The following is a 27,842-nucleotide window of genomic DNA, read 5'->3' on the forward strand; positions in this document are numbered from 1 at the left end:
CCCTATGTTGGAGCATGTTCAGCCTCAGGCTCAGCTCAACTGGGATCATGCTCAGTAGGGATTCAGGTCCATATTTCACCACCACCAGTGCAATACAGTACCTAGGACTCTAGTGCATGTAAAACACATGCATTTTTCATTACCTTGTAGAGAACACAGAATCTGTCAAACAGACAGCCAGTTACTGCTGAACAGAGAGTCAGGGCTTGTGTGACATTACACTGCCACCTACTGATCACACAAGGTGTCTAATGTGTTTTAATGTAGTCTTTAAAATCCCATGGAGTAATTTGGTTGAAAAAAAGTGGTAAACAGTGACAACAACTCCTTGGTATACCGACTTAATCCGATAGTGGTATCATATATATAAATCCTATAGGATAGAGTCCAATAGGACTCTATCCTATAGACCTTTTTAATGGGATTCCATTGCTAGGCAACAGCCTGGCCCCTTTTTAACTTCCTGTCAGTTGATATCATTCAAATACACTGCAACAGGAAATTAACATGGGGCCATTTAGAATGGACTTTTCTTTGCCAGGGTTTAGGCAGTATGCGGCAGGTAACAGATGAAAACTTATTGCTTTTTTCTCAAACACAATTTCTTCTCAGTGACTGCAGCTAAATAAGTGTAACTTCTCCCACCCACATTCAATCAGCTCACACATATTGTGTGCTGATGGACCACAAGATTCAAATCCAACAATGCCCCTCCATTTGTCATACTAGAAAGGCATTATCATACCAGCTGACATATTCATCATAAACAGGCCACGACAAAGGTAATTATATAAAACTGTGAAATGAAAACTGTACAATGAAATACAGATTCATGTTTAACCTACAAGACATAGGCCTACAGTAAAAATGGAAAATAAAACACTTGTTGGATGTTGTACAAAAATCCCAAACGAGAGTAAGTTCTGAGTAGGTTTCACTATGGCAATTTTTTATAGGTAGTTATTGGTACTTTCTTTTAAAATACAGATCCGAGAGAATGAGTGCACCTCCCCCCTATAAAGCATGTATCAACATGCCAAATAAGTGAACTAAATAGTTATAAATGAAAATGTTTCAACTGCGTTTCAGAACCTGTGAAACTGAGCGGGCGGGCGTTTGTAACTCGTTAAAAGCATATACTCCTCCCGCCCGGGCTGTCAAGATTATCAAAACGCGCTAACCCTAGAGAACCAGGAAGTAACAGCAGTTGTTGGCGTTGGTCCCAGGCAAAATAGAAACAGCAGTGTTTATCGAGAACCGCGGAGTGCTAAAGGCGAGCGTGTACTGTAGACGAGCAGATATTGTGTATTTTGTTAGACACAGTTAAGCTTTCCCAGCTGTTTTAAAGTTTTCACGATGTCTTTTTTTACAACCGAGAGACAAACACCGACCAAGTTGGTGTTATGTGGAGCCGTCGTGCTGTGCCTCAGCTTTGTTAGCCTGGGGGAATGCCAAACATCTCCACCACCACCACTTCGTAAGTTACACCGTAGCTCGAAAAGTACAGTCGTTTTTTACAGTTGACAAAGGTACCATTTTGCATGGTAATTAGAGACTTTAATGTCCGTTTATAAGTAGGTTAGTACGTCAGAGTTAGCTAGCTAACTAGTGAAATTTAATTTTTTTTTTAAATACGTAACTGTTTACATTCAGGTAACGTTAAGCTAGTTGACGTAACGTTTCTGTTTATCTCTCTTTTCAGCCTGCTCGTCTTTCAAAAACTGTGACACTTGTGTTCCACATGCCAAGGTAAGGTTACCAAAAGTAGTAAGCAGGGATGGAATGTAACAAAGTACATTTACTCAAGTACTGTACTTAAGTACAAATGTTGAGCTACTTGTACTTTACTTGAGTCTTTATTTTTCATGCCACTTTCTACTTCTACTCCGCTACATTCCAGAGAGAAATATTGTACTTTTTACTCCACTACATTCATCTGACAGCTTTAGTTACTAGTTACTTTACACATTAATATTTCTGCACACAAAACACATGTAGTTCATAAAATCTGATGTTTTTAAGTACATTTTCCTGATGACCCCTACATACTTTTACTTGAGTAACATTTTCAATGCAGGACTTTTACTTTTTACAGAGTATTATTACAGTGTGGTATTAGTACTTTTACAATAAAGGATCTGAATGCTTCTTCCAGCGCTGGTGATCAGAGAGCAGCGTTTGAAAGATAAGAGCAGACCTTTGCCCGAACATGCCAAACTGCTGTCATTAGTCATAATTTTATGATCTCTTGTTTTTTTTGTTAAGCGGGTTACTGAACCTCCAACAGCACAACTGAAGATCCACTCTAACCGCCAGCGTGGCATGTGTACGTTGAAAGTAGTTTTAGTCGTGCAACAGAAAACTCAGATTGGACAGATAGTCTAGCTAGCTGTCTGGATTTACCCTGCAGAGATCTGAGGAGCAGTTAACCATAGTCCTCAGAAATCCTCCAGAGTTCAGAACGCCAAACCCAAAGGAAGAGGAAGGTGATGGACATCCAGCCGAAAATGAGAGACATTTGGTATTGAATGACTAGGCATTTTTTTTCAATTTTCGATTTTCAATTTTCAATTCAGTCGGTGCCTAAAAAGTATTGAATTTGGTACCCAGTCCTAATTAAAGGTGCCGTAGGTAGGATTGCGAAGATCCAGGACTTGGCCCAAAAATTTGAACGTCGACAACTTCTCGGTCCCTCCCCCCTTTCTGCTAAAGTCCAAAACAGTCTCCTAAGCCCCTCCCCCCACATGGGAGAATGAATGCATGTGCATGAGCATTTATTGACACGCAGTTAGACTCTCCCCCGGCCCTGATTGGTGCATCTGAACAGGGAGCAGTGGATTTTTTCAAATCACACTACAGGCTGTAGGTGGTGCCAGAGGAGCCAGATTTATTTTACCTGCTTCATGTAGTTCTACTGGAACATAGGGTCAGTTTCAGCAAATATGACAGAAAGTTAGTTTTATAAGTCTTACTTACTGCACATTTAAGATATTAATAGAAGCATATGCAGAGGGCTGATCTCTGTGTTTTGTCTCCACAGTGTCTGTGGTGCTTCACCAACAACAACTGCACAGAGTACCCGGTGAGCTGGCTGCTGCCTCCAGCGTCGGTGTGCCAGTTGGCCGAGGCCCGTTGGGGAGTGTGTTGGTGTGAGTTGATCAGTCCTATTACGATGTGAAAGATGGTCACTATGTGTGCTTTTCTCTTTCATTTGCCACTTTACAAGACTGCAATTATTGTCCCTCTGGAGTTGTAAAGGGGTGGTTCTCTCTGAAAAAACAAAAGGCTTTATTGGATTAGGCAATGTAACAATGCATCATGTAATGGGGATGGGAGGGGGGGCTAAGCATGGCAGTGAGCATGATTGGTTTGCGTACAGTAAATACGTCTGTTAACAAAAGTCACACAAATCTATGCATTAACCTGTTAGTTCTGACAATTTGAGAAACAAATAAAGCACCAATTAACAAAACTGGTTTAAAAAGCCAAAAGATCCTCCTTTTGTAGGAAAAACACATACAAAATGTCAAAGTGCAATAAATATTCACTTCATTATGTATAACACCCACAATATGTAATAATCTAATTTTGTGATAAACACCGCAACCCAATGTGTAATCAATTTCTCCACATTTTTGTAACAAATGATTACGTAATATGGCGGTTCTTACAAAAACGTGGGAGTTTGTTTTTTATTATTACACAAATGGTATTTGGTGCAATATGTAATAACCAATCAAAATGGATGTCTTTACTCATTTTCTATAACATTGTCATGTTTGTTTTATAAATTCTAGTGTGAATCGTGGTGACTCCAAATTAATTTAAAAAATATACTTTTGTTCAGTAGGTTAGTATTACCTTTTTCATTACAATACACATCACTCCATTAATTACATACTGCGTTCAAGGTTTATATTTCAAAATGCGGCAGATTATTACACAATGCCGGTGTTATTGCTTAATGAGGTATACATTTATTACATTTTGACATTTTATTACAAAATGCGTTACAGGCTACATAGAAGGAAGCAGTTGGAAAAAAAATAGTCAAGTGGTAACTATAGTTATCATGGTTTTGGGTTTCAGGGGAATGTAGACAGTGGCGACTGGAATGAGGAAGTGGATGTCCTGGTTCATTACTCTGAAGATGGACTAGTTAATTGCCATTTTAACAGGCAAAATGGAGATCATAAACAAATACAATAACTGCGATGTCAAATGCACGTGTGCAGGTGGAAGTCCTTAAACAGCGGTGTCAAACTCCTTTTCACTAAGGGCCACACTGGAAAAAGAGAATCGCATCAAGGGCCAGACACGTTTTAGTTTTTTGACAATGCTTTTGTTTCATTGAAAAGTCAAACATCTTTTACTGTATTACCGCATGTCGCTTTTATTTTGTCAGTTCTTTTTCTCGCATTTTTGTCAACATAAAGCCCTACAAAAGTCAGCAAAAAAGTTCCTTAGCCATCATAGCATTTAGCAAATCAAGCATAACAACGGTAACATTTTTTACAGCAACATGTTTCACAGCCTGAATATGAAAACCCTCTGCTTCTGTGGGAATTTAGGAGTCTCAAAGTCAGCAAATCTGCCAAATTCAGCTTTGAATGTCACGTAATAGCAGTTTAAAAAACATGTTCCCGTGTTTTTGGTTTGGCGCATGTGCCTGAAATGATCTAGCGCTATGAAAAACTGGTTAGTTAGAGTTAAGAGGCAAATAGCTGCAGGATGGTTCTTCTAGACAAACACTGGCGTGTTTTCGCTGAAAGGCACAATTTGCAAAGCTAGATGAGAGGAGTCAGCCAAAACCCTGTGTTCACTTCATGTTGCTTCAGTGTCAACTTATGATCTCTTTCCTGCAGCACTCTTACCTGCTTCCTCTCTTGCATGGTTGATTTTCTGTATCAGCTTCATAGAAGAGAACCATTTCCTCTCCGTGCACACCGAAACATGCCTAGTAAAGTACGTACAGAAATGAAATAAAAAGGGATTTCCTCCTAATGTCTGAGTAGCCAGCCAGATGGAGAAAGTATCCAGCTAAGGGATTTTTGTGGTTGCAAATTCTTTCGGTGAAGTCATGTTTAACCAATAAACAAATCGCAAACATGTGTTACACTTTTTTTTTTTTAAGGCCCAAAGCTCAGTTAATTCACATAAATACAGTGCAGATACAGAGTGGCCCTACTCAAACATTTAAAACATTAACTGGATGATGTGTAGGGGAAATAAATATAAAAATGCAAGTAAATTAAACAAAATAGACATGCTGGCAAACATTTGGCTGATCAGAGACAGAAGTGGCCTTAATGAGGCCTAATGGCCATATGTTCAATTGGAAATGTGCTCTAATTTTTTTGTTTAAATACCAGGGTCTTTATAAGTGGTTTTTCCAGTTATAAAATGTCTGCAATGTCAGTGGGGGCGCGTGCGCGGTTACGGAAGGCTTGTCTCATGTGGATGCAACAACAGTTTTGTTGTCATTACTTAGAATTTCTCATGGGGGAGACAGAAACTACGCACTATAGCTTTAACACTTTCGTGTAAATGAAATGGCCCAGTCAGGGTTTGTGGCTACAACTACCTGGTGCATGGAGCAATGCAACAGCAATATTACTGAATGTAAAAATAGTTTCCTTAGTTTTTGTAAAATAAAATACATCCTTAACTTGCACAGAGGCTCATCAGAATTAAATCATTTTCGCATTGATCAAAGTTATCCCAGAACTTGGCCGGGTTGGATCAGTGGTAGAGCAAGCGCACATATACTGAGAGGTTTATGCCTCGACACAGAGGTCCAGGATTCGAATCAGACCAGTGACAATTTCCTGCATGTCTTCCCCCTCGCTCTCCCCTTTCTCACCTAGCTGTCCAAAAATTAAAGGCGGAAAAGCCCAATAAAAATGATCTTAGGTATCCCAGAACACAGCCATTTATAGAGATAGATTGATAGGCCTAAACAAGCATTATCCGCCGGGTCCGAAATTGGCGAATAAAATTCAAATAAAATTTTTTTAAAATTGCATGTACAAATTAAGCCAAGTTATTGCACAGGGAACAAGGCCGTTTTTACTCCCGTTGTTACTCTGAACCTACGGCCTGAGGAGAATGTATCCATTTTAAAGTGAAGGGGGTGGTGTGGGTATTTTACACAAAAAAGATCCCTTTACAGGAAATAAGACAGAATGTAGTTTCAGTCATTAATGCCATAGATAGTTTTTAGCTCAACTGTTATGGATAGCAGACTATAAAATCAATACTAACAGATGTATGGGAAGAACATTTTAATGTTTTCAATGTGCCTTAAGCTATATATGGAAAGTTGTGGGAAAGTCATGAAAGCCACAGTGGGGAACATTATCGTAGCCTCCTAGTTACTACAGTAGACGGAAGTTGCTGACCCACAGTGTCCCTCAAAGAATCAGGAAAGTGGTGTGCATTGCATGTGTCACTGTGGTTACCTAATTACTGCTGCTAGTTTAGGTGTTTTATCACTGACTTTGAAAAGTGGTGTTTTTACTTTTAATATGTTTCCAACCAAACTGATAAACCGTTATATACGGCTGCTGAAGTGGTGTCGGGCGTTGACACAAACGCTGATCTAATCAAGTCTTGATTAATGTCTTGGTTATGTTTCACTCTGTTATGTTTTCCCTGGAAATGAAAGTGAAGTGTTTCATCGTTACACTATGGTGACTTGTAGTGTTGCCCAGACGTCAGCAGGGGGCACCATTGCCAAATGAGTTCAGTTTATGTTTCCATTCAAAGGAAAGAGGCACCCAAAGTTTCAGTTTTTTTTTTTTATGATATGACCTCAGAACAAATGATATTATTGAATATTAATGATTGGTCTTCTGGTGTGATTCAGTGAACTTTGAAGCCCTGATCATTACCCTGGCTGTCTTGGGCGGAGCCATCATCCTCAGCATTGTTGTATGCTGCTGCTACTGCTGCTGCAGCTGCTGCAAGAAGCGCCGATCAAGGTAAAGTCAAATGACAAGTCTGTGACATTTTAGTGCAACTGTAACGTATAGATAGAAGTATAAAAAACACGTTTCAGTTACCACAAAGAACTTAGACTGTACAGATCTACAGATTATTCTAGTTAGAGACCAAAAAGCATGATCTCTTCAGGAGGTTCAGAGGTGAAAATGCAGTCCAATGCAGCACTAGTCTATATCAACGACTGTTCATTTACAGGATAGTTGCAGCACCTGCCGGAAATTCCGCCAGATGTCCCTCACTTTCTGCTCTCTTTGTGTTGACTTTAAACTTCGGTCTCATCGAGCAACATTAACCGGAACCTCTGAGCGACGTTAGTATGCTGAAAATGTCAAGTTTTAAGGAACATTTGGACGGTGCAACAAGGCAGGCCTGCTTGGTTCTTTCGGAGAATGATTGTAAAGAGGCACAAAGAATTAGGGCATTTCCTCTCTAACTGGGAGGTTTTGGGACCGATTGGTGGGATTGCTGTGGACGAAGTACTGGGGCTGGGCAATATGGAGAAAATCAAATATCACGATATTTTTTACCAAATACGTCAATATCGATACCGCAACGATATTGTAGTGTTGACTATTGGTGCGTTCACAAAATATTTACACAATGAGATTTTTGATAAATAATCATCAGTAATGTGGATATAATGACTAAGTGGGTAAAGGCAAATCATAGAACAGTTACAACAGTCTAAGTTCAGAAAATGACAACACTTATGCCCTATTACGATATCCAAAATCTAAGACGATATCTAGTCTCATATCACGATATCAATATAATATTGATATATTGCCCAGCTCTACAAAGTACACACAGAGATACGCTGGTAAGCGCTAATGAGGTTTAACCATGTATCCAGCTGATTTTAAATAGCTCACGTTACTGTACTTCATTTAATATTGTATGAGGCGTTTTCTTTTGCGGGGTGCAAATGTTCCACCAAAACAAGTTCCTTCCCGAGACTATTTTGCAGAGTCACCGTCGCTGCGTCCGGAGCTTAGCGCCGCCCAAGACAATTGTGATTTTATCCAGGAGTGTATGCTCCTTTTGCCAGACCTTCTTCTGCAGCACTGTGGAAATAGGTCTGGCCTATCGCCTAACCCTGACTATCACCTCATGACTGTATAATTGAGTCAACAACTCTTAGGTACGCCTCAGAAAGGTAGGATCTATTGTAGTGCTGTTGTAGTGGGTTTCATTAATAGCCAATGCATTGGCAACTTGGTGACCTTAAAGCGTTAGATTAACATTTTAATAAAGGTGGCAGCCATGTCTGTGAATTAAAGTTCAGTTCCTCTGTGACATTAGCTCTGTGCTCAAATAAAAGGGAGTTCTTAATTGCTTTGTGGCGAACAACTGTTGAGTGCAGTGAAGCTCTCGAGTGGAGCACCCATGAATCAAGGCTGCATTCACGGTTTCTCTTGTAGCTTCATAACTTCAGCTTCCTTTACAAGACAACTGTGTGTGTAGTGCTGTCATTGTGCTGCAGTGAAATGAAAATGTCATGTCAGTCCATCAACTGCAGGCTGGCCTGTCACACACTGACAGTCCTGTGGGTGTTAGAGTTGCGTTCATGTCTGTCATCTGTCAGAAGAAAATAAAATAGAGAATATGCCTGAAACACACACACACACACACACACCAAACATTCTGTTTTCAATTGACCCTGTGGTTACATTTCCTAGAGGCAATTTTATTTTCTCACCTCCTGATTGCGCCGCTTCTTTTACGTTAGTAATTCCATTATCAAAGGTGACGCACATTGTTTCTGTAGAAAAAGCTCTGTTTAATTTTTAACAACAGTTTTCTTTTTTGTTTCTCAAGCTGCAGAGACAAATCAGGAATCAAAGTTGTTGAGCTGTGTGAAAAGAATATCCCTCAGGCAAATGTGGCAATATGTAGATGTACTGTATGTCATATGTCACATCCGGATGAGCGTGTTTTTGTTGTTCTCTTGCTCTGTAATTCTGACACTGTTCACGCCTCCTTTTCCCAAGGCCGGATGGAGATGATGAGATATTTGCCAGGAGGAGAGAGGAGATCAAACAGCGCGCTGAGGAACGGTAAGAACATATTCATTCATTCATTAATTAATTCATTAATTCATTCATTCAACCTTTATTTCTCCTCAAGAGATTATTGAGGGGCCGCTCTCATTTACAATGTCATCGAATCAGATTACAAAAACAGAACAGCAACATAAAAAAGAAGCAACACCATCATAAGATTTCCAAATTGTACAAAAAATGAGTTGATTTTAAGGAAGTGCTGTAATTTGTTCCAGGAGTCGGATGCACTAAAGTTAAACAAAGTTTTTTTCAGCTAGCTGTATCATCGTATCAAACTAAAAAAAGATTAGACTAAGCAAATGACCTGAAGATCTAATCATTTTCTGTCAACCGGTTGGGTGTTTTTGCCTCATGATATCCCAGCTGGTCCTACATGGGATTTCCTGCAACGGAATAGTTCATAGTCTCCAACAAAAGGGCCCGTTGTGTGTTTGGGATTCAAGCAACTGGTGTGCGTGCACGTGTGTGTGTGTAGCCTCAACAAATCCGTGTCCCAGAGGAGGAGCTCCGTGTTCCTCCACTCGCATCCCAAAACACCAATTGGATTGTCAAGGCTGAGCAGCTGCTCTTTGGTAATGCACTCATAAATAGAGTGGGCTACTTCCTGTGGAGTGCCCTCCACTGTCAACGAAACACTGTGCTAGTCACTGAATTGGTAGACCTGGAAGCCTTCCTCTTCCTGCACCCAATAAATGTTTCAGCCTCATCTTTCTATTTAGTGCCAGTGCTCCCACTGTATTCATCCGCAGTGATGGCTGGGTGATGTGTTAGCAAGGCAGTCGAGCAGAAACAGAGTCAGTAACTCTGGTTTATCATCATCATCACTTGCAGTGCTGGGAACACCAGGGGGTGGGTGGGTGTGTGTGTGTGTGTGTGTGTGTGTGTGTGTGTGTGTGTGTGTGTGTGTGTGTGTGTGTGTGTGTGTGTGTGTGTGTGTGTGTGTGTGTGTGTGTGTGTGTGTGTGTGTGTGTGTGTGTGTGTGTGTGTGTGTGTGTGTGTGTGTGTGTGTGTGTGTGTGTGTGTGTGAGAGAGAGAGAGAGTGTGAGAGTGTGAGAGAGAGAGAGAGAGTGTGTGTTTGAGAGAGTGTGTGTTTGAGAGAGTGTGAGTTGAATTATCCAACCTCTATGAGCTTTTCTCTCACGTGCCACAGAATCTCGCAAGGGTTTCCTGCTGTGAGCATGATCAAATCTCTGAAGTCGGAGTTAGTGCAGTGACCTACATAGATGCAGTTCACGTTGCGAACAGGACTTTTCGAATACATCGGACCTAGTGCCTCCAGACACTGCTGCCTGGACCCCGGAGAGCCATCTCACAGCGCTGAAACTTTATCGTCCTCTGAGCCCAGGCTGGAGAGCAGCCTGGGCTCCTACAAGAGATTGATCCATTCAGCTTTTTGAATGCTAAGTGATATTATGCTCTGATATTGCCATTTAAAAACCCCACAGAATTAGAAATTATATCCAAATAATGAAAATATTTTCATTAGCAACTCTTTGACCTTGCTGTTAGGCCTTCTTAAACTCTGATCATGCTTCATGTAGGCGAACATACAGTGGTGTCATTTGTTCACGTTCATGTATGTTACATTGTCAAGAAAATTAGAAGAACAGGAACCAAAATCTTTTTTACCCATGTGACCGTAAACAAATCACTATATAAGCAGCACGGTTGCCCAGCGGTTAGCACTGCGGCCTCACAGCAAGAAGGTTAGTGGTTCGAACCCTGGTCGTCCCGGGCCTTTCTGTGTGGAGTTTGCATGTTCTCCCCGTGTCTGCGTGGGTTTTCTCCGGGTACTCCGGTTTTCCCCACCACTAAAAATATGTTCCCCTCCCTCTCTACCAAGCTGATGTGTGGTGAGCGTCTGGCGTCATAAGGCTGCCGTGCATCACCCAGGTGGGTGCTACACATCAGTGGTGTTAGAGAGTAGTCCTCCCCCCGAAGCGCTTTCAGTGTCTATGATAAAGCGCTATATAAATATAATTAATTAATAACTATAACCGTTAATAAAAAATGAAGTTGGATTCATCAACATGAATGGACGGTACAATGATAAGACAGTGTTTCCCACAGATTAGAAAGCAATTTGTGGCGGGGGGGGGGGTGTTGTTGTAACAATAAGTATCAAAAACTGAGGATGGATGCTGTCCTCCTCTCCTACTTTAATGCCTAACGAATCTATCTCTTTCTCTCCCCGACCCTGTCTTTCACTGGTTGAAGTGAAAATATTGTAAACAAATTAATAAGATAACTAATTACACTGATCGGACTGTTGAGCTCTGTTTCTGACTGATGCCTCCGGTTCAGGCAGGTCCTCATCCTCAACCTGTGCCTTTTTCAGTCGCGGAAAATATTTTTCAATACTCATCTGAAAAATGACATAACATTATTTATAATACGTTTATTTGATTCACAGCTGATACATATAGTGTTTTGACCTCGACAACCCAACTGTATTTTACCCCAAACTGCTAAGAGTCGGGTCGGTGATTGTGTAAAGGTGTTCACGAGATAGATACCAACCTTTCGTGAACTTGTGAATTTCTTCTCTCCTTTATGGAGACAGACGCTGTGTGCACGGTGGGCTCGATGGTGTTTTAAGCCTCCAACGTCGCCTTACAGGCAGCTAACCCTCACCTTAACCCTAACTATAACCATTGCCGCGCTGCCTGGAAGGCAACGTTGGGGGCTAAAAACACCAAACACTGCACTGTGTGTGTGTGTGTGTGTGTGTGTGTGTGTGTGTGTGTGTGTGTGTGTGTGTGTGTGTGTGTGTGTGTGTGTGTGTGTGTGTGTGTGTGTGTGTGTGTGTGTGTGACACAAGTGACAGAGAGACGGAGGAGAGCAGGGAAAGGAAATGCAGAAGAACATGTTTTAAATAGCGTTACATTTTTTTCATTAATAACGCAATGTGCGGCGGCCTATGTTGATAGTGTAGTCTATGTGTGGGAAACACTGAAGTCAATAGCCTTAAAGAGGAATTTAGTTTCCTGTTTTTAACCAATTGGCTTGGTTTTTATGTGCAGGTCAGCACTAATTGTTGAGATTTGGTGGGCGTGTACGTTGGCTACCCATACAACCCTCCTCTGCTAAGTTTGCAAAGATGTTTTCGTGCATCTCAGCAGAAGACCTTTTTCACAGCGGCAATTTGTAAGAAGTCTTGTATGGAGGAAATATTTATTCATAATTCAAATTGAAAGTCCAAAGAGAAATTGAAAGTCCAAAGAGAAAACGAAGCGAGATCAAATTAAAAATGTTAGTTGTAGTACTTCAGAGGTACTGTTAAGTCACAAGAACGATGTTTTTGGATTTAAAAGTATTTATTTCTCGATAAAAGTGACAAAATATATGAGATAAAATGACAAACATATCAGATAAATACAGAAATACGATGTCCTGAAGCTGCAGACAGATGCTTAACAGTGTGTTCCCCAACAGTCAGCTCCCCTATGGAGTTATATTCCTATCTTTAATCAAGAGCGCATTCTTTCAATTTGAGAGCATTTCTCACTGATATTACGTTCAGATTTTGTAATAATTTCCCTCAAAACCTTGCTCTCACACTCAAATAGTCACTGCTCGCGCTTGGATTTGCTCTGCTTGAGCTCAAAGTTTGTGCTCGCGCTTGGATTTGCTCTGCTTGTGCTCAAAGTTTGTGCTCGCGCTTGGATTTGCTCTGCTTGCACTCAAACTTTCTGCTTGGACTCAGATATGTTGTTGTTTGGACAGATTTCCTGCTCTCAGCTTTGAACCTTCTCCTCGCGACTCAGGCTGATTCTGCTCACTTGCAAAGTTTCTGCTCTCGGATTTCTCCCGCGCGCTTGGATTTTTGTGTGTTATAACCCTATCAAAAGTCAACAACCAATAGAATGCCAGCTGTAGTGTTGACCAATGAAATGATCCCAACCCCGTTGAGGGTGCGTTCACTTTACTTTAGAACGTCTGTTGAGGGCGGCTGCACTGTAACCTGACTGTAACCAAGTTTATATATCCCCCGCCCCGTTAGCACTTTTATTATAAGTATATGTCAACAATGTGCACAGAATGGCGACGACCCTTTCACCTGCACCCGGCCAGGAAACGGAGAAAGCTTTGAAGGGATGGCGATGAAGTTATGTCCACAACTACGAGGGTGAGTAACATAACTTAAGCACCTAGCTAGCTAGCATATGGCCTAGCTTGATGTCCAGAAACAAATAGAGGTAGTTTAATGTACCTAAACAATGATCAATGATTACCAAATTTCTCTCTCATATTGCTCCTCATAACCACTGAAAACTGTCAAAAAATCTAACCCAAAGTCCAATTATTATGGACATTATGTGACTGATAACTGATTGATATCTGATTGATCATTGTTTAGGTACATTAAGTTACCACGTTAAGCTTTTTCACGTGTTAAGCGAGAATGTCCCGGCTGCTGTTGAGGGAAACTGTAGTCTATAACTTCCTGAGCGACTGATCGTCCATTTTTGCCCCCTTTACATAATAAATATGGCTATGAAATGGAACATGAAATACATAAATGAGGCAATACATATATAGGCATTAGTCATTATAGTTCAATAGCCTAAATACATATGTTTTACTTATATTTATTTCCCGGGGGGACTTTTATTTATTCCCGTCATTTATATGCACGTTATATTCAAAGGAAGTTTAGTTATCTCACAGGCTCAGACTAAAAAGCAGCAGCAAGCCTGCCTGACATCAGTGCATAGCATATCACTGCAAAGTAAATAAAATATGAATAAATCACGAGCGGTAGATTCCCAGGTCAGCTAGAGCCGATAACGCAGCTCTGCAGACGGACCAGAGTCAGTCAGCACCTGGGAGCGAACCGCGGGACCAAGCTCACAGGGCTGGTAGCTAACTGCTAGCTAGCTGCAGCAGCTAATATTAGAATATTAGACCCAGCACCGGAGGTTTGATCCCCATGATTTAAAACGAAAATCAAATAACCATTTGTTTTTAATACCTGTTTATGAAATGAAAATCAAATGAACGAAAAGTACACGGACCCAGTCTGTTAAGTACAATTTCACCACTAATAAAACAGATCTAGAGATGATATGCTTTATTTGCAACTTAAATGTAATTTTTTTAATTAATACAAAGCAAACTGAGCAGAAAGAACAAGTATTTTGTTGGTTTGTTTCTCTTCTTCCAGGTGTGACTTAAGTACCCGTTGAGCTGCATCACAGCTGCACTATGTGCATGGACCTGTGCCAGTCAGCACATCACTCACCTGTGTGCAGAGGACAGGCAGCAGTAGCACAAACCAAGAAGGTTGGCAAGTCTGATAATAATGCAATTGTAAAAATAATAATATAATAGCAAAATCATGTTACATACACTTATGTTTCTTGCTTAAATTCACAGGGTGCACAACCAGGCCTGGGAGAGAAAATTACTGATGTCCACAAAACCAAATCAGAGAAGGTAAGGTAAGATAGTAATGATGTTAAAGCAAGCTATGTACACCTAATATATTACGTGTTGATGTCTATGAATCTGTCTTTAATAGGAGCATACTATACAAAGACAACAGTGGAGAGTTCCTGGATCGGTCTGTCCTCAAAGTGCCATCTACAAGGACTTCACCCTTCTCTGCACCATCAGCGTATAATCAAAGTGATAAAAGAGAGAACAAATTATTGTTTTCTCTGTTGACATGAATAGGTGCCTGTAATGTCTGCCCATATATTCAATCAATTCAATAAATGTTGATAAGTATCACTGCTATTTCTTAAATCATTGTAGTTTTTCAGAGCAATAAGATACAGATTATTATAACCATGTTCACATTTGCAACAAATTAAAACCCTGATCAAGGCAAATTGTTTTTTCATGTTCCATAACATTTATAAAAAAAACAGTACAATTAAATTTACCAGAGCTGACACTTGGTAAATAGCTTTAATTTACCTTGTCAAAACAATGAGTAATTCATAACAAATTGCACAATATTTGACACGAAACCTTAAAAGTGTATGGTTCATACTACGGTGAAGCAGTACAATGTGCCTATAGGATTTACTGTAGCAGGAACATTGATATTGGCAAACAGATGACCCAGGTTCAGGTGAGTTTGTGAGCAGGGTTATGAATAAAGATAAGGTAGGCCTAGTGTTCACAAGAGGGATGATTCAGGTATGGCAACACAAATTAAGAATAATTCAATTAAATAGGAGGTATGTACAACTAGCAGAAGATAAATTAACTATACAAGAGCAATTAAGGTAAAGTTATAAGGTGGCAAGCTAAAGTATAGTCAATAGCATGGAGTCAAGTCAACAGTGTACACCAGAACAATATATACTGTGATTAAGTAATGATACTTACTGTTGTCTGTACTAATATAACACAAAAAAATAATACAGTGTTTGATGCAGTATGGAGAACAACCAAGTCCCATATGAACCCAAGAGACTTTAAGTGCAGCTGTTGATGATGTTCACTACAAACAAAACTTGCAGATGGTTGTAGTCTGTAGCCAGTCATACAGTAGGTAGATCTTGAGCAGATGGTTGTAGTCTGTAGCCAGCCGTACAGCAGGTAGATCTGGAGTAGCAGGGTGAATTCTAGCTGTCATGGGTTGGTGATATGACACACACAGATCAACAGGGGTCAAACCCCTCAGCCCCACCTGGATGAAAAAAAAGTAAAACAAAATACTTGTTTTTTCAGTTTGCTTTGTATTAATTAAACAAATAACTGCTATTTAAGGAGCAAATAAGAAACCATATCATTTCTAGATCTGTTTTTATTATAGTGATAAAATTGAACTTAACATTATGTTTTATACAGATTGCTATGAATCTATTTTCAAACTAATGTTATATGAAGGAATGAAGACTAAATTCTGATGAACAACACACAACAGTGATGCAAAAACTGACACAAACAATCCAGTTTCTTGTGTTCTTTCAGTTATATTACAGTTTAGGTTTTACTACTGGCTCTAACATGAAATTAGCCAAATCCCAGGAACATGGTTAACCAAACGAGGAAAAAATACAAAGTAGGGTCATCACATATACACATACTGTCCGTCATATGTCGTTCAATCTAGCTAGCTATACAATAAAGAACATATATTTGTTTCTGGACATCAAGCTAGGCTATATGCTAGCACCATATGCTAGCTAGCTAGCTAGCTAGGTGCTTAAGTTATGTTACTCACCCTCGTAGTTGTGGACATAACTTCATACGTCCCACTTCAAAGCTTTCTCCCGTTTCCTGACGGGTGCAGGTGAAAGGCGCGCAACCATTCTGTGCACAATGTTGACATATACTTATAATAAAGCTATAAACGGGCGCGGGGATATATAAACTTGGTTACAGTCAGGTTACAGTGCAGCCGCCCCACAGACGTTCTAAAGTAAAGTGAACGCACCCTCAACGGGGGTTGGGATCATTTCATTGGTCAACACTACAGCTGGCATTCTATTGGTTGTTGACTTTTGATAGGGTTATAACACACAAAAAAATCAAAAGCGGGAAAAAAAAACGGGGGAGAAACTTTGCAGAAAGCAAGTGAGCAGAATCAGCCTGAGTGCGCAGGAGAAGGAAAAGGTTCAAAGCTGAGAGCAGGAAATCTGTCCAAACAACAACATATCTGAGTCCAAGCAGAAAGTTTGAGTGCAAGCAGAGCAAATCCAAGCGAGCACAAACTTTGAGCACAAGCAGAGCAAATCCAAGCGCGAGCACAAACTTTGAGCACAAGCAGAGCAAATCCAAGCGCGAGCAGTGACTATTTGAGTGTGAGAGCAAGGTTTTGAGGGAAATTATTACAAAATCTGAACGTAATATCAGTGAGAAATGCTCTCAAATTGAAAGAATGCGCTCTTGATTAAAGATAGGAATATAACTCCATACTCCCCCTGCTGCTCATAAGGTGCCTCTGCACCCCTTTTCGTTTCAGACCCTCCCACCAGCCTTTGGCCCACACCTCCTCATTTACATTGACATGTGTTAAGTCCAAACGAAAAGGCAATGTTAAATGGAAATTGAAATGCCAAATATTAAATTAAAATTAAAAGCCAATGTTAAATTGAAATCAAAAAGCCAAATATTAAATTAAAATTAAAAGCCAGTATTAAATTGAAATCAAAAAGCCAAATGTTAAATCCAAATGGATAATTGGATTTTTTTTTATATATATATATATATATATATATATATATATATATTAATTTGAACTCGCTTCGTTTTCTCTTTGGACTTTCAATTTGAATTATGAATAAATATTTCCTCCATAGTCTTGTAGGAAAAGCGCATTTGTATTTAGTAACATTAATGATGGCTGCATTCCACTTAGTAGAGGTCCTGGTATTGTGCATGCTGGCTCACTGGAATAGCGTACTGAGACACTTTAATGGAACTGAGCTATAGGTATTGTTATCAATTTGACCTGTGCTTGTCCTACTATGTCAAAATGTTCACTGTAAAAAGGTCTATTCTAGCTTTAGAAGTCTGTATAATAAAACACTGTTAAATATGATAATCCAAATCCACCCAGATTTAACTTTACCTTTTTAGTTTTTCCTACTTCAAAAAGAAAGCGGCTTAGTGTACAATAGCCAATAAATATTCTCCTAGGTGGTCCCAAACCCTTTTTTTCATGCCACCCTTTGGAAAGCAAAAAAGGCGTAATGGATGAGACATAAATTGATTGAATCTTCATCAACCAGTAACCGTACTGGGAAAACTAGTGACAAATAGTTAAATATAAATTTAATAGAACTTAAATTTAGCCTAAAAGGCAACAAAGTCAAAACACAGAGTTCTCCCTTAAAGTGTAACTTTGGTATTTTTCAACCTGGAGCGTCGGCAGCAGCGAAATAAGCTGCAATGTAATGTTAATGCACACCTTAAATTTCCATCCGCTAAAAGTGTTGTGCCACTGACAGGCTCAGATTGTATTATGTGTCTGATGACATTAAGGAAAGGATCCCAACAGAGGTTAGTAATTAAACAGTAATTTCATCATTGTAAAACGCACTACATTGAAAATTAACAGAAATTCATCCATTGACGTGAAAGTATGCTGGCTCCCAGTCTTTGGATCCTGCTCTTTAACAAAAAGGTCTATCTCTGAAGGGATCCTTTCCATAATGTTGTCAGACACTTAGAATAATAAGCTGAGCCTGTCACTGTCAAAAACAGCATTACAGTGGATGCAAATTGACAGTGTGCATTTGCCCTATAGAGTTAAATTGCAGGTTACTGAATTCTCGCTCAATACTGGACCAATTTCAAAGATTTTTTGTTCACATTAGTCACTCAGACACCAATTCATGGGACAACAGGGTCCAGGTTGAAAAATATCAAAATAACTCTTCAATATTGATTTTAATATTATTCATATAATATTGATGGTAAACTTGAAGGTAGACTTCACGTTTTCTTGACTGAAGTGTTTGACTGATTTGTTTTAATGAGCATCACCTGCTTTTCTCTTCCTTGCTGAGAAAAAATCTGTCCATCTTTAACTTGACTTGTCAGTTTGCTGTCAGCGGCAGAGCGCTCTTTTTTTATTTATAGTTCCATTCTTTTTTTCTTTTTTTTACACAGTTCATTTGTCGGCCCCTGCAATGCCGTAAGCAACCAGTGGGACACATGTTTAATGGCAATAGTGCCACACAAATGGCTGCCAAGTTGTCCACATGGACACAGATCACTGATTATCTAGGGACAAACGAACGAGCTAAACGACCAATGTCTGAATGTAGTGACGAAACCTTGAAGTAATGGAGCAGAACCTTCAACATCTTCTGGAAATGAAGCTCTCTGTTGCCTTCAGTTGTAGCTCAGCATTTTCCAGGATGAGTGCTGGATAAGATTCCATCTTTCCACTTGCCTTTTTCCCCTCTTTCTTCACTTCCCACTTGTTGAACGCAGCCATATCTATGTAGAGGGAGTGTGTGAACATGTCAGTCAATTAGTTGCATACAAGCTGGCAGCAGGGTGGAGGGGGACAGATGGCAGGCAGAGCTCAGGCGCCCTGATTGCTCACAGATTACTTGGCAATAAAACACCGACTGATTTACACAAGCTTTTTGTGCAGAGAGGAATTGAAGTGTGAAGGCCCTGTAGGCCCCGACCACAAAAACTTCCTCCCAGGCTTTTGTAACTCCTTAGAAAGGCTGAGTTATGGACTGACAGCAGGCCTGTTGCTCTGTTTGGGTTTCGCTGCCATCTAAATGCAGCGAAGTCTGCAACGAGTGAAAGTATGACTTAACCCAAACGGCAGATTGGTGGGGTTCATGGTGGAAAAGGAAAGCAGACCAGCCACAGAATTCTGTGGTAATAAATACAGCATGCGATTTAAGCAACAATTTAAAAGCTAGTCTATTTCGACGACGTTCGACTTCCGTGATTGTTCAGGTGCTGCTGGAAATTCTGCCGGATGTCACCTTCAGCTTTCTTTGTGGTGGCGTTCTAAACTGCGGTGGATTTATCAGGACTATGGTTAACTGCTCCTCAGATCTCACTAACTAGACTATCTGTCCAATCTGAGTTTTCTGTCGCACGACTAAAACAACCTTTGAACATACACATGTTCCACCAAAACGAGTTCCTTCCGGAGGCTATTTTGAAGAGGCACCATTACTGTGTCCGGAGCTTAGCACCACCCAAGATGATTGTGATTGGTTTAAAGAAATGCCAATAAACCAGAGCACGTTCTTCTCGCATCCCAGAATGCTGTGTGGACTAGCAATGCAAGACTGTTCCAAAGCTAAACTTAAAGTCCCCTCTTCTGATTGTGAACTGTCAAGAAAGTGATGTGAAGAAAGTGTCCTTTTTAATTGATGTGTATTTTATTATGAAGGATCATTTGGTAAGCATCGCAACATGAATGCTCATTAGCAAATCCGCTACATTACCCTGATACATGCTTGTGTCCCTTTTGATATTTGGAGGTTTTGTGCTGATGATGTTGGATGACATCACTCACATTGTCCAGTTAATGTTACCTGTAAGTCCATGTGACTTCAGGCGCTATCTTGCCCCCGGCGCTGCGCAGCTCAAAGCCCGAAAAAGCCCGAAGTGTCTTTGCTAGTTTAAGACCGACACAGTTGTCAATTTCCCGTCCAGCGCCGGCGTCATTTAAATAGCAAATGCACTTGCGCCCATCTGTGCGCCCATGGGCATGCTGGTCTTACAGGGAGGTGTGTTCAGGTGCATTCTTGGCGTATTGCTATTTTGAGGCAGCGGAAAGTGATCGCACCATTGACCATCAAAAACCTGGTCTGAAGTAAATGTCATTGTTATTTTAACAGTGCATTAGTAAATGCTCCTAGGCTCGTGCACAGCGCGTGCACCCTATGCTTGTTACACACACAGGGACGCCCAGCGGCACACAAACGTGCAAAAGATTAAAAGTAAAAATCTTACAATGTGAAAAAGTATTATATGATCTGCTTGCGCACTTTCACTTCACGCACGAGCAGATTAGTTTCTTCTCCTGAAAATCTCTCCTTTCTGCTCAGCAAATCCTCCATCATAATAGCAATGCTCCAAGGTCCAAACGCACCTGGCTTTTAAAGGGAATGGGAGATGACCCTCTGATTGGTTTATTGCATGTTACGCCCAAAACACACCTATGATTAATGAAGACATAAGTACAACCCTTTTGAACCATGCGCCCAGCGCACGGACCCTTTTTATCCGCCGTCAAACTAGCAAAAGTGGATTTGGAACACTCCCTAAACGCACCTGTGCCTAAACACAACAATGACATTTGTTTTCCCCCTTTGGCCGGACCAAATAAACCAAACTACAGGTGTGAAAGTGAAATATTTTTCTGAGCTGTGAAATAACTTAACTTTGGTTCTTCTTCTGTTTCTTTACAGGAACGTGGAGAGAAAGGCAAGGCACGATCAGATCCGCAAGAAGTATGGTACGTATGAATCTTGGTCTACAGTGTACAACCATTAGGGCTGTCAATCGATTAATCGCATGAGTGTCCAGTTTTTTTTTTGGGGGGGGGGGAGAATTTCTGCCTTAAATCATCAGGACATCATAGATATGAAAGGGGAGAGAGATGGAGAAGACATGCAGGAAATTCCCACAGGTCATATTCAAACCCTGGACCTCTGCATCCATGAATAAACCTCAATATACAGTATGGGTGCGCTCCACCAACTGAGCCGCCCAGCGCCCATAATCCATAGTTAACTCACTTTATCTGTTCTAAATGTACGTTAAAATTATATTTTTTTCAAGTTTGTAATGCTCAAGTGGTAGGCTATTTGAGACTTGACTACTCCATTGGTAACTCAGTTGACATGGACAGTACGAGCAGGTAACTTTAGTCTTGTGGAGAGAACCATCTGGAAGGACTTTGAAACTCAACTTGCCATTCAAAAGAGACTTTTCTTAATCCATCGCTGTTTAGTTTTTATTAACCCAGGCTCTGTGCACCGCATGCCTGGGAATGAAATGCAATAGAAAAAACATGTTGGCAACACTGTCAACATTACTGCTGCTGCTTTTTCCCAAACTACAGAGCAAAATCACAGAACGCGCGTGCGCCAATTGCACGTTAAAAAAACATTGTGCCCTTTAAAAGGAATTTACGTTATAAACGCATTAATTTTGACAGCCCTAATTACCATATATACTCCATTTAACCTCTTAAATGATGGTTTGACGGACCCAGTACCCACCTCTCCCTGAGATGTATAAACCTTGAGTTGATCAGGAAGTCCCACACAGTGCCTCTCTGTTCTGTTAATGTCAGCTTTGTCTCAGATGCATGTTGACTTGGTTTCAGATTTTCCAGGACATTGTCATTGACTTTCATTTCCATAACCCTGTGCCAGCAATGCATTATTCAGCAGTACATGCCTTCTGTCCTCAAGCAAGGCAATTCGGGTCACATATAGGTTACACTAACTCCTGTCTGCTTAAATCAATCTAAGCATAATTTATCTTACAGTGGTGTCAAATGCAAGTCCCCTTAGACTGTGAGCCGGATGCTACAGATCACTGAGGCAACAGACAAAGGGTTGTCTTTGGTGTGATAGCCTGTACCATCCAGGTCTGTGTGGAGCAACAGTGACATGTTGCAAGCCTGTCACTACAGTCAAAATAGGGCAAAATCAGATTCCTTAATAGTCACCCAGTGCATGGGGAACTCTGCAAGATGAGTTATTCGCCCTCTCCAACAATGTGGTATTAATCAAACTGTTTAAGAGCACAAACAAATGCTAGATGGCCAAATTGCCAAACTTGAGGCCACAAACCAATGGGTGAAGTCACTGCTTTTTCTATATATATACACATATACATATACATACATACATATACATACCAGGACTAGGGCAAAATCCTAATCATAAATATATATTTATGAGAATAATAACAAAAATGATCATTCCCTCCTATATATATATATATATATATATATATATATATATATGTTTTGTTTTTTTTTTTCACTCTTCATTTTTTCAAGCAAGTCGTTAAGAACAGGTTCTTATTTACAATGGCAGCCTGACAAGTGGCAAAGCCGCTTAGGAGAAAGGTAAGGAGGGCTAGAAAATAAAAAGCATTAGAAATACATACAGTTTAAATGACATGAAGTACAATTTGAAATACAACACAGACAGCAGTAGACACGTAAACCGAGAGGAACACACGTGTACATGGGTGAGTAAGAGAGGGAGAAACCATACACATAGTTAGCTGGAAAATGATGATGTGGAGAAGCAACTGCATATGTCAGGGAACAAGGATGATACGGGGGCTTTGAAGGATGAAAATGGAAATTAGTTTGTCCAGTTTAAGAGTCTTTTGCGCTCTGCAAAAATTCCAGTTGCGAGAAGATGAAGTGAGGAACGGGTGTTGTATGTGACAAACTTTGGCTGCAGCAGGTGACATAAGGTGATCGGCCAAGAAGGGTCTTGTAAATGAAAGTGAACCAGTGAATCTTACGGCCAGTGTCAAGGGAGGGCCAGGTGACTGGTGAATAAAGGGTCCAGTGGTATGTATAAAGGGGCATTTGTGGCAAACTGGGTAGCAGAGTAGAGATGGCCCGATACCATTTTTTGCTTACCGATTCCGATTACTGAATTTGCGTATCGGCCGATACTGAGTACCAATCCAATACCAGTGTGTCATATATTTGATTATGTTTTAACAACTGTAGACTACTATCCCTGTATGGATGTGATATTATTTCTATCTTTGTTGTCTGTCTGGCACAGGTTAAACTCTTTGTGAAACATGAACAAATACAAACAATGAATGCCCCAGAACTTTCTTTTATTATCCAGTTTGACAGTCAGTTATAACGGAAAAAGAACATAAACTACTTTAACGTAGATTTTCTATAGGGCTTTATTACATGGTATCGGATTGGTGCATAAACTCCAGTATTTTTCCATACCGATACCAGCGTTTTAGGCAGTATCGGAGCTGATACCGATACCAGTATCTATAGCAGAGTAGTACAGAGTGTCGAGTTTTAATACAGTGCTTTTGCAAGCAACCCTTTATATAGTGTCACCATAATCTAACATAGGTAGAATGGTCAGTTGAATGAGAGTGAGTTTGGCAGAATTGGTGAAAGTGGAGCGCTTTCTGTAAAGGAAGCCAAGTTTGGACTTAACCATATGGATGGGGAAAGCTAGTATTTATTTTTTTTTTTTACAGTGTATGGTTAGTAGTAGAGCTGCACAATTATTCACAATTATATCGAAATCGCAATATGGATTAGGGCAATATCCTAATCCTAAATATATATTTTTATGAAAATGAGAATAATAACAACAAAAATGATCATTCCCTCCAATATCGTGAATCATATCGCAATTGCAGTATTAGATATTTTTCTAGTTAGCCTAGTTAGCAGCGAGTCCCCTGGCGGCATCACTGAGCTAAGATGGCAGGTTATGTGGTTTTTGTGTACTGACAACATGACAGAGTGATGGATGGTGGTCTGTTCCTCGGGCCTCCTGCTCTCATTAGTTTACTTCCACAGGGATCGCAGACGAGGCTGCACTGCTATCCCACCCGTTCTGGTCCCTTCTGTAAAACACAATGCAGGGAGCTGCATTACATCCTCGGTGGGACTAAACAATAGTCGTGTTACTTACTTAAAGCGCTGCCTCTCTGACGTTGAGGATCGTTGAAGGCAGCCGATGATTCCTTGAGGGGGGGGCAGGACGTTATTCGGCAAAATGAAAAATGGTTTAAAATGATATACCAAGGGATGTGTTGAGTTATAATTACAGCACCTATAAACAACAACTCTGGAGCTCGTTACATCTTGGTTGTTTAAAGTGTACGCAAGCTGAAAGGTTTTAGGGGGGGGGGTCACATGTTGGAGCTGTTCTTGTTCTTTAACCCCCCCCCCCCCCCACACCAGAATTCAATTTTCATGAATCAGACCTAACAGCACCACTGTTTGACTGTCTAACCTCTCCATGCTAACATCTCATGGTCTTAAGGTTTCCTTGTCATGTGATGTCAGCATATAAAGACCTATATTCTAGTTCTGAGATCCTCAAATTCCCTCAGCTGCCTTTGGAAGGCCTTCAGCCCAGCTGTTGTTTTGTCAGCACTTTTTTTCTTTTTTGACTGGGTTCCAGTTAACTCTTTAATCATCATGTACCCCTACAGACATATACTGTAAAAAAAGAAAATTAAAAATACAAATCCACAGCTAGTACACACATCTATGACTTGAGCTGTTCAAATGTGTTTCTGGTTCAGACAACTTTGGAATGTGTTGTTCACATACCCTACGTAAAGAAAAAAAAACTCTATAAATCATTTCGTTTTTTGTACACCTTTCAAAGCTTTGCTTTTTTTGATAACTCTGCAAACCCTTGGTGTTCTCTCAATGAGCTTCATGAGGTAGTCACCTGAAATGGTTTTACCTTCACAGGTGTGCTTTGTCAGGGTTAATTAGTGGAATTCTTTCCCTTATTAATAAAAAAGCAAAGGGTGGCTACTTTTGAAGAATCTAAAATATAAGACATGTTTTCAGTTATTTCACACTTTTGTGTTAAGTACATAATTCCATATGTGTTCATTCATAGTTTTGATGCCTTCAGTGAGAATCTACAATGTAAAGAGTCATGAAAATAAAAAGGAAACGCATTGAATGAGAAGTTGGCCTGTACTGTACCTTCAAGTAAAGTGTTACCTTAAAGGGATACGCCACCGTTTGTTGAAATAGGGCTTATCACGGTCCCCCCTAGCTGTAGATAGGTGGGCCAACGCATTTCTTGTGCATGCATTGTTTTGGTCTGGTGCAACACCGGCAGCGGCACCGCTAGTTAGCTTAGCGTAGTGAATGGAATCCTATGTTGCCGGTTAGCATGTTGTGAGTAAAAGTGAGCCGACAAAAAAACAACCTAATTACTTGCACTGAGACAAAAAAAATGCATTGGCCCACCTATCTACAGCCAGGGTAGACCGTGATGAGCCCTATTTCAACAAACGGTGGCGTATTCCTTCAATTTCTTTGTTTCAAAAATGATTTCAGAACATGTGGTGTTGGCTGGGGTTTGATTTGCTCAGGTTGTTTTATTTGGTTTTGTCTCTGTGTCTTTCAACGCACTCTAGCAGATTGTTAGTTCCTGTTGATTGTAATCAAGAGAGTAAACATTGCATTTGATAAATTGAACCATCTCAGCGAAGCACTGAACATCTGATTTTTAAAGATGCAAGAATAGCTACGGTGGATTTTCCAGAAGAACGCAGCATCATGTCCCTCGATCCGCCATGAACTTGTGTGTTTTTCTTTTGTGTCCACTCTCTCCGCCTCCTCCTCCCTCTTTCCTCCTCGCAGGTCTGATGAGCGACTCGGACCACCCATACAGCAAGTTTGAGAATGAGTGAAGCAGCTGCGCTGGAGGAGTTCCACCGGCAGCATGTGGAGCTGGCGCTTAGTTTCAGCTCGAGTGATGCCCGTTGCTCACGCAAACCGCAGAACAATGAGACAAAATACTGCTGAGCGCCCCTCGTTCAAAATGATCCAATTCAGACAGAAATCACCCTTTTACATTTTATTAAACAATAACACAGTCTTTATTCCTGCTGAGGATGCACTGTTGTGAGTTGAAGCTTGTTTTAAAACTTCCTGCAAAGTTCTTTTGCCTTCTTTCTTTATGTGCGTGATCTATTTTTAAATGTTGTAGTTTCATATCAGTCTTTGCACTTTGTACATATAGTATGGATTTAATAAAAATCCCAAATATTGATTGTACCCCAGATGTGTTCTGTCACATGAATAAAATGACCTTATCTTTCAACAATAAGGCTTTGTTCATTTCTTCTGAGTTTTTGTGAGATTTTGTAGCTTTTCTGTGCAGAATGTTAAGAAGTAGGCTGACAAGCCAGACCCACATCCAGATGTTGGGTCTGGGAACTCACCATTGGCAGGGCTCAATCCGAGGGGCGGGATAAACTGTTGTCTTTCAAATTCTCTCTGCACCCAATAGGATAGCTCTACAACCAGGCAGAGCAACGCTAGTTGATACAGTAGATTAAACTTTTGCCGTATCCGGTCGGCAAAACTCCGAACACATCTTCCTTTTTTAAGAATGATTTCTCTGCCGTTCTTTGTTCTTTTGTCAAAGAAAAGCTGAACTCCAAGTCTTCATGAAGACCGCTGTTCACCAGCAGCAGCAGCAGCCATCTTCTTTGTTTTCAAGTAGCAGGGAATTCAACCGTAGCAACTCTGCCGTCATTATGTTAAACCCGCCCACCAACTCTATACGTGATTGGCCTGACTAGAGTTTGGTTTTTCCTGCTCGCCCTGGCAAATTACATTTGCTGCAGCTAGGGTGCGTCTAGATTTATAGGCTAAATAAGAAGAGGATAAGCCAGTGAATGCAGATTGCTGCTGTGTCTTCCAGCAGTAGCCAAAGACTATAGGGATATACGTTTTGGTTTAAAAGGGAATGTCTTTTTCTTCGAGCCCCTAAACCGGAGACATTTGGAAACTCTTCTGACCCGTTTTTGGTTTGGACTCTGCGGGGTTGTGTTGCAGTCTCAACGGCCGCAAACGGAGACCTTTGGCAACGCCGACACTGACGCCAACGTTTCTCCTCCTGATTGGGTCTTATCGGTCACGACGTCTTGCTCTCTGAGATTAAAGCTACTAACGTTACCATGGCAACTACTAGCAATGGGCGGAGTATACATGATGCCTGTTGTTTATGCCCATTGTACGAGAAAATTGGTGAGTTATGAGATATAGAGTTAGGCCTGGCTATTAGTTCTTCTACTGGAGCTAAAAACATTTGTGTGCACGGAGATCACTTTTGGCTCAAAACTCTGCTACGTTTTGGTTTTTAGGCAATGTAAATGTAGCCTAGAGCTGGGTATTGTTCTGAAATTACCGATACCTGTACCAATACCTTGACTTCGATACCAGTTGCTAACAATACTTTTTTTCAATACCAATTTTATGAAATATTCAGATATTCAAATGTCAAATCATTAGGTAATGATGGTATTTGGTATAGGGGTCGACTGATACTGTTTTTTCAGGGCCAATATCAATACTGATTATTAGTAGTTAATGAAACCGATAACGGAAATTTTGAACCGATTTTTGGACACCTTTTGGAAATGTTACAAATTCCAACATAAAACTTTGTTTAAATGCTTTAAGATGTAATGAAACCGAAACTCAAAAGATAATACACTGTCAATAAAATGAATAAATTAAAAAACTAAAATAGCTTCCTGAAGTCTAAACGGGCTAACAGTTTATTGGAAGTGTTGTAGACTGCTTACAGAGCTGTA

At 40.4% G+C, this 27,842-nt stretch overlaps 1 protein-coding gene across 1 annotated transcript; it reads left to right on the forward strand.

Moving 5' to 3' along the window:
- Positions 1–1,186: 1,186 nt before the first annotated feature.
- On the forward strand, positions 1,187–26,344 carry LOC120562880 (pituitary tumor-transforming gene 1 protein-interacting protein). The gene is made up of 7 exons (XM_039806809.1): positions 1,187–1,477; positions 1,703–1,749; positions 3,041–3,149; positions 6,869–6,983; positions 8,997–9,062; positions 20,927–20,973; positions 25,879–26,344. The coding sequence occupies exons 1-7, from the start codon at positions 1,357–1,359 to the stop codon at positions 25,926–25,928; spliced, it is 555 nt and encodes a 184-aa protein (XP_039662743.1). The 5' UTR covers positions 1,187–1,356; the 3' UTR covers positions 25,929–26,344.
- Positions 26,345–27,842: the final 1,498 nt, after the last annotated feature.

Source organism: Perca fluviatilis, chromosome 7, assembly GCF_010015445.1.
Source record: "Perca fluviatilis chromosome 7, GENO_Pfluv_1.0, whole genome shotgun sequence".
In the NCBI taxonomy this organism is placed as follows: Eukaryota; Metazoa; Chordata; class Actinopteri; order Perciformes; family Percidae; genus Perca; species Perca fluviatilis.